The following is a 7,975-nucleotide window of genomic DNA, read 5'->3' as shown; positions in this document are numbered from 1 at the left end:
ACAATGCGTCTCAGAATGACTCTGTGTTCACCATATTTTTAGCCTGCGAACGCAGGCTTATTTCTAGTGGTGGGTCAGACGTATTTCCCTAAAACGTTTTTAAGTTAACGAGAACTCTGTACTATTGCGCTGTTGGAGTTGAAGATACTTTTGGTCCACACTTGCGGTTTTAATAATTCTGAAGGATGCGCTAAATCGTAAAGAAGCTTGTTCTTGAATCAGTAAAAATTTGAAGCCATAGTGATTTGATGATTTACAACGCGCCACATTCACTGCAGTTTGATATTATTCCCTTATATGGCGCCAGTATTTTCAGTACCTGCCTTAAGCTGTGCGTAAGTCAAGTACCTATTTTTCCATTCGGAAAGAACACAGTACGACAGAATGTTCTGCGCGCGCGTGCGTCTTTTCGAACGCAAACTAGTTGTTTGTGACGAAATCAGTTTCCAAGGAAATGTTGCTATTTGCTTCAGTTTTCGACGCTTTTAGCCACGAGTTTTCCAAGAGAGCTTTCGTGAATTGTTTTCCCGTCATAAAGAGATTTTTTTGGAAAAAAAAGTCAAGTTTTCTGTAGGAGTGATTACGGAATTGTTTCTCCAAATAACAGAGCTCGTCGAGTTTTAGTTTGTTTGAATTGAGCGCTTCGCGCCAACGCGCGATATGTGGTCGCAAAAATTTTCGAGTGATAGTGGTGCTCAGTCTCGCCCGCTAAAGCCGAAATCTAAGATTCCGGTCAGGGTTTCATGCTCCGACAGTGACAGTGAGCAAAGCACCATGGAAGAGTCGGGACGCAGAAATCCCCCAAGTCGAAGAACCCGGTTATCAATTGCAGCTTCCTGCCAAGCGAGTGGAAGCCACAGCGACCCTTCTGTCGAACATCACAGGACACGGAGCCCACAAGCAATCGGTTCAGGTAACGCATCGGTTCCATATAAAAGCATGCAAGTCGGACAATTTGAAATTATAAATTAATTAAACCAAATTGCTGTTTGACGTAAGGTATATCATGAGCATTTCCAAAAACAAAAAAGTCACACATTTCGATTTTGTCAATATGGCGGATAAGCTCTCATGCAGACTTTCGTAGGCTTCGTCACGCGTTCCTTCATCAATGGGAGGATTGCGTGACGAGCCAAAAGAACGTGTGCGTGGGAGGCTATATGAGTAATTCAGTACTGAGGGTTATCGCGGTTTAAGTAGAATATAAATATGTACTACTTATTATACAGGCTAACGAATTACCAAAGGAAAAATTGTACAGGCACCAGTTAGGAGATGGTTAGCTTAGAATTACTGATTTAAGGTATAGACCTTTTTTAGCGCTTTTTAAGCGGTATGATAAATTGAGACGTTTAGACTGCTTTCACTTCATTTGCGAAATGAACAGTGAGTAAAGCACTAGTGTTGTTGTTAATCACATAAGGCGCGCAATTCAGGCGTCTACTTGTCACAGAACTTTGTGAAGTAGGCCAACATACTTATCGAACTGGCAGAGTTTTTCCTTTTGTGCATTGAAAAGCTTTCGCGACCGTAATGTTTTTGGGAGTTTTGAGAAACGCGCGGCTGGGCCGAGCTTTTCAAAAGAGGACTGGCACAAATTCAAGTCGTGTTAACATGACAAAAGGCTTTTAGCTATGCTTCCATAATCACTTATTTGATGTGCACCATATTGGTTTTTAGGCACTATCCTTGAACCAGTGCGTAACTTGAATGAAGTCCTCGGTAAAAAGGGGGACGCGACTGGAGTACGGTTTGCTTCCAAGGCAAAGAACGATGGACAGAGGTCCAAAAGTGCCAGCCCGCGTGACACAAAGGCCAGTGCTCTACGAAAACAGGCAGTACTCGAAAAGGCAGCGGCTTCCTCCGGAAAGCCAATAGGGGTAAGATATTTTTTATTAACTTAAAGCTTCGGGACGTTGACGTCGCGGACATCATTAATTCGTTGTTTTTTTGTTGTTTTTTTGTTGTTTTTTTAAACTAGAAGAGAACTGGAGCCGATAGGTGTCCCGCAATTGTTTCGGGGATCTTTGCTGGGGACGCACCGATCAGCTATTGGCCTAGCCTGAGAAAACAGCCGCGACATTCCGCCGCGCCAACACTGTTTTCCCCGCGAGATGACGTCTAAGATACGAGCGTAGAAATTCCATACTGGTGACATGTCACTACCTAAATCTGGGAAGTGCTTCTGATTGGTCGTGGCGCGAGGGAAACTTGCTGTAGCCAATCAAACGCACTACCCAGATCTAGGTAGTGAAGCGTCATTATTATAGAATTTCTGCGCTCGTTTCTCAGACATCGTTTCGCAGGGTAACCAGTGGTGGCGTCGCGAAATGTCAGCTGCATAGTAACACTCCCAGAAGTCTTTGCGAAAGTTTACTCGGCCCAGTCTCCTTCTCTTTTGTCAAGTTGCGAATAACAACCGCAAGTTTTCTGTTTCACTTGTAGAAACTCTTCCATCTAACTTAACGGGTTTGAAAGGTTTTGATTTATAAGCTAGTGTCAAATCATAATAGATCGACACTCTCCAGCAGCTACCTTGATACACTGTGCAAACGACTGCAACAAATGTTCTAAAAAAAGTAAAATGTTCCCGTGCAGTCGAGACTTGTTTTATTTTGTTTTTATTTTTTTCATTTTTTTTCTCAGTAGCTATCGAACTTTGTTTTGCAGGAAAAATGTAGAGTATCTCCAAAAGTAATTTGTGGCCGCACGTCCTTTAAGAAGGACGCCAAGGAAAAACAAGTGCGGAGTACGCATGCGCCAGAAGAACTGAAGGACGAAGTCAAGTGAGTCAATATTTCTTTTGTTCATAAGTTGAATGATCTTCCCGAGACCTGGGGGCTATCTATTATGGTGAGAAAATAGAAGGCGAACCGTCGTTTACCTGCTTTTGTCTCTCTCACGAGATGCACCTGGGTTTTTGGAAGATCAGGGTTTACTGAGGTTCATTTTTGACAAACGCGTTCGAGCAAAAATCATTACCGTATTTATCCGATTAACCGCCCTGGGCGCTTATTAAATTTTTGGACCTTGAGAGTAGGCGCTTATTCGAGGTGGGCGCTTATTCGAGGCTGGGCGCTTATTATATTTTCACCATTTTCAGCAAATGAAGTATGTTTATTTTGCAACAAAACAATAAATGCTAATAACAAAACGCGAAGAAGTAACAAAGCAAGGTTTCTGTAAAATACTCTGAAGAAAACTCCGTCCTCGGGGAAGTCTCTCATTGGAACTTATTCACTTAAGTGGGTGGGTTGGGGGTGAGCGCTTATTTGAGTCTGATTGGGAGGAGGAGGGGTGGGCGCTTATTCGAGGCTGAGAGCTTATTAACTTTTTCTGCCTTTAGGATGGGCGCTTATTCGAGGTGGGCGCTAATTCGAGGTTGGGCGCTTACTCGAATAAATACGGTATTTCTATTCCTGATGATAAGAAAACTGTTACGGAGACAGTTTCAGTCAAAGGGCCATAGAGATTACTAATTATGGCCTGAGTGTGGCACACGTCGAAAGGGTGGGGGAGGAAACGAAAAACTAGAGGGTGGAGGAGAGGGAAGCATTTTTCTATCCCTCTCTTCCCCTTGTTACTAAGGCCCAGGCTGAATTCTTGTTTTATTTCTCTGAATATTCTTAGATTATAGCCCATGAAATTCCATTTAAGAATGTATTGGGTATCAACTACAAGCGTTTAGATCGAAAGATAGATTACTGACTTGTGTATTAATATTTGGCAAGGAAGTTGCATTTTGTTTGAGACAATACTGTAATTCATGTTTAAGGTGTGATACAGTGCAGGTGGATAACGAATCCGTCGCCTTAAAACTCACCAAAGATCAAGAAGTTACAGTGAGCTATTCTGATGAAAGTTTTGAGGGGGAGTCTTCTTCTACGACGGAGGAAACAACATCGAGCATTGAATCAGTTAATACAAGTGTGGACTGCTTTGAAAGAAGCACGACTGTTAACAAGAACGGGCAAGTGGAGGAAATCCAAGAGCGGCAATGTGAAAGAGTAAGTGTGGATAAACAAGCTAGTGACCTTGAGGAAAAGCAGGTTCCTTGTGAGAGCCCAGCAGAAGTCTCTAGCTTGGTGGATGAAAGCTCAGCCGAACAGTTGACTGGCAAAGTTGTTGAAAAGCGACTCTCGAAGCAAGCAAATTTGACGGCTGATGAGGATGGTGATCATACCAGCGACCCTGAAGAGCAGTCCATGTTCTGCGGCGAATCCACCGCTGGGATTCAGTTAAAGAAAAAGCAGAGCATCTGGAAATTCTTTGAAAACGATGATGATCAAGACAACGCGCTCGATAATATTAGAGTTCATGTGCCAAAGAATAATAAAGACCAAGAACAAGATGATAAATCTGAAGAAATGTCAAAATCTGTGGATGAATCACAGCGGCCTTCTGAAATCAACGATGGTGATGACAAAGAAACTGAAAAACGTACGATGGCAGATGGTATCTTAGAAGGGAATGAGGTGTCATGGTCTTTATCTGCTAGTGATGATGAAAAATTTGAACAACAAAAGGAACAGTTCAAAAGCCGCATTCAGCAGCAACTCCGTGAACTGGAAAAGGAACACTCTTTGATGTTAGAGGAGTTGACTCAGGCTTCAAACCTAGTGAGATATTTTGAAAGAGATGATGCAATTGTGGAGGAAGAGGGATTCGAGAATCTATTGAAAGAGAGGGATGAGACATTGGAGACGAATAAACTACTATTTAATTGGGACGAAAATCAACCTGAATTGGGAAACGAAAAGGTTCAAGATCCCAGTAAGATAGCCTCGAGAGTATTAGTGACACGTCCTCAAGAAGAGAGATTTAACTTGACTAAAATTGAGGGAAAATTAACAGATGAGGATGAACTGAATCTGATTCAGCAGCAAAAAGAGGAAAACAGAGATCGGGAGGACTTAAGACATCAACTGATGGACAACGATACAGAGCTGAACGAGGACTCACTTCATGATGTTGGTGAAACTTCAGCTGATAAATTAAAAGGCGAACTTGTACTGATTCAAAAAGAGTTTAAGGAAACAGTCAGCACTTTAGCTCAGAGAAACGCCGAATTAATTAAGGCTCGAGGTTTGCTTTGCAAAGGAGATGAACTTCTGTATGAGTTCAGGCAGAGTTTAACTGAGATGCAGCTAGAACTGGAAGAAACGAAGAAGGCTTTGACTGCGAAGGATGAAGCGTTGGAATCTGCTTCAGCTTATGCGAATTATGAAGATAGCGTCTTGAAGAAAAAGCTGGCCAAAGTCATAGTAGATGTGAAGAGAGTGGTTAAGCTTCAAGCTAGGCTACAAAGCTTGCTTCAGGAAAAAGACAGAAATATTAAAGGCAAAGACATCTTTATTGCTCAGTTAAAACAAGATTTGAAGCAATTTGATACTTATGTAAAGGAAAATGATAATGACCTTGGGGACTTCAAAACCACTTTGTTGGAGTTAAAGAGAAATCTGGAACTGAGTCGCTCCTCTTTAAGGGAAAAAGGCAAAACAATTGAAGAGCTGGAATCGTCCACTAATGCATTAAAGCAGGAGTTGGATATAAAGAATTTATCTTTGACAGAGAAAGATGATAAAATTCAACAGCTAGAATTTTCAATCGCCCAAAATAAGAAAGACTTGGAACAGAGCAGCTCTTCCTTAAAGGAAAAGAACAACCAAATTAAAGATTTGGATTCATCCGTTGAGAAGCTAAAGAAATTTGTGGAGTTAACCAACATTTCCTTGAATGAAAGAAGCAATGAACTGCAACAAATGAAAAGTTATGTTGAAGAGAAAGAAAGAGAGCTAGATATCTCAAACGGAAAGAGTCTCTTGCTTCTAGAAGAAAACAGCTGCCTTAAAAACGAATCAGCAATGATGAAAACTCAGCTCTACCAAAGTGAAGAACAAATTAATGATCTCAAAAAGGTGACTTTGACAAAAAATTCAGAGTTAAGAGAGGTGAATAGGAAGTTAGAAAAACTGAGGTACCTGCAGCAGGAAAAGGAACAGAGGATTGATTTTCTACAACGGTCCCTTGCCTCGAAAGAGCATGACAATGATATTTTGACAGACAATATGAAAAAGAGGTTCTTTGAAATCAGAAGTCTAAAGGGCACGCTTGATGAGGCAAAAAATGAAAGGCGGAAGTTCTCAGAACTTTTTAATCTTCAGACTAGCTATTATGAGACGAAAATCAAGCGGCTGAATTTGGAAGTAGATTGCAATAATATCTTGCTTGGAAAGAAGGAAAGGGCACTTGAAACAGCACACCTTGGAATTCAAGCCAAAGAGGGACAGTTAGACATGCTAAAAGAACGTTTGTTCAAACAGGAGATGAGGTTTGAGCTGTACAAAAAGATTTCAACCGAGGCAGAGTACAAACTACTACAGGAAAAGCGAACGCTAGAGAAAAGTTTGAAAGAAATGGAAACAGGTGTGTGCGAAAAGAGTAACCAGAAAATGGAGGTAAAGAGTTTCCCAAATGCCAGAAAAAGTGATCCCAAAGCAACTGAACAGCAGCATTCGAATGAAAGCAATCGAATGGAAGTAAATTATAGTTACAATGACGAGATGGAAGATAAAGACGTCGAAGAACAAACTCATGCGACAGCGGCTGAAAGTCTGGCGCAAATGGAAGCTAATATCGCAGCAATGAAGAAAGAACTGAAAAGAAGTCGGGAAAATAATGCCACGCTTTCGAAGAGCAACAAAGAGCTAAAAGAGAAAGTCAATAAGCTGCAAAAAGAGACAGTTGATGAAGAAAAGAGGTTAAATGAGACATTAGACAAGGTAAATAAGAGAGATGCTGAAATTTCTCGGCTAAATGGATTGTTGCAGAGATTGGATCAAAACATGGTGTCTGAGAATGATAATGAAAAGAGGATGGAGCCGGCAAGGATCAAAGAGACAGAGGATACCATAGAGGAACCTAAGGTATTCGAAAAAACAGATGGTCTTTCACGAGAATCGAGTGGACAGAATGATAACAAGCAGGAAAATGCCGAACCACCGGATGTGGCAGTTGATATTAGTATGAAGTGTGCCGTGTCTCTGTCGCAGGTGCCAGTGGACTGCTCGCAGAAATTCCATGACTCACGAATTGTAAATGAGGATGGCTTACAGCATGAGGCTGATCCAGTTGTGCTTTTCGATGGTAAAATTCAAGAAACAATTGATGCAGAAGGAGTAGAAAGTGATGATCGCAGAAAGGATGTGGCTGAACTGCAGGACTCATGGGACACTACCGGAGAAATGGGCGAGCTGGAAATCAGAGAAAATGGCTTTCAAAAAATGGATAACTCGGCGCAGCCTGCAAAGAATGATGAACTGCACGACAGTGCTGAACATGAAGTTTTAGTAAATGACCTCATTCACGATCTGCCCTACGTAATAGAAGCACAGAGCGCTTCACAAGACACAAATGATGTGCAAATGACACACCATGTACAAGATTTAGTTGAAACACGTAGCCGAGTAAGCCAAGTAGCCGATGGAATGCAGGACATCACTGAACCAGAGATGTTAGTCAACAGCCTCGTTAAGGGTGTGGCTAACCCACAAGTAGCAGGGGTATCCAGTCAAGATACAGATGACTCAAAAATGACAGATCATGTCCAAAAAGAAGCGGATTTTGAGTCACTACTTCCAGTTGATGAACCACAAGGTCGGGATGATCTTCCACTGGTACGTTGATATCGATTTCAGTCAATTACAGAAGAATAAGACTTATCCCATTTTCTATGCTCAAGAGGCAAATTTTAGGATATTTTGAAAATCCCTTTTGCGGTCATAGAAATGACGTCAAAGTGTTATGGCAATGGAAAATTGTTGTCGATTTGTTCTTTCACAATACAGATTTGAAAGCTTCGAGCGTCAATTTTGCAGCGACGTTTCTCAGAAAATCGCGCCCGAGAAACTGGAAAAAGATTAGATTGGCGTTATTCACTTCTATTGCCTGTTAAACAATGAGATTAAACAAATAG

General features: G+C 41.5%; 1 protein-coding gene across 1 annotated transcript; it reads left to right on the top strand.

Moving 5' to 3' along the window:
* Positions 1 to 660: 660 nt before the first annotated feature.
* Positions 661 to 7,350, top strand: LOC140945465 (uncharacterized). Its single transcript, XM_073394486.1, has 5 exons — positions 661 to 913; positions 1,681 to 1,880; positions 2,671 to 2,786; positions 3,776 to 7,248; positions 7,331 to 7,350. The coding sequence occupies exons 1-5, from the start codon at positions 661 to 663 to the stop codon at positions 7,348 to 7,350; spliced, it is 4,062 nt and encodes a 1,353-aa protein (XP_073250587.1).
* Positions 7,351 to 7,975: the final 625 nt, after the last annotated feature.

This window comes from Porites lutea, chromosome 8 (assembly GCF_958299795.1).
Source record: "Porites lutea chromosome 8, jaPorLute2.1, whole genome shotgun sequence".
NCBI classification, from domain to species: domain Eukaryota; kingdom Metazoa; phylum Cnidaria; class Anthozoa; order Scleractinia; family Poritidae; genus Porites; species Porites lutea.
The sequence above is the reverse complement of the archived record's forward strand: the minus strand, read 5'-3'. Positions and strand labels throughout refer to the sequence as shown.

What these genes read in the sequence shown, in the direction of transcription:
- LOC140945465 (XM_073394486.1), top strand. Translation starts at nt 661, where the DNA reads ATGTGGTCGCAAAAATTTTCGAGTGATAGTGGTGCTCAGTCTCGCCCG. An exon ending in CCCACAAGCAATCGGTTCAG is followed by an intron (nt 914 to 1,680) that starts GTAACGCATCGG and finishes ATTGGTTTTTAG; the next exon opens with GCACTATCCTTGAACCAGTG. An exon ending in CCTCCGGAAAGCCAATAGGG is followed by an intron (nt 1,881 to 2,670) that starts GTAAGATATTTT and finishes TTTGTTTTGCAG; the next exon opens with GAAAAATGTAGAGTATCTCC.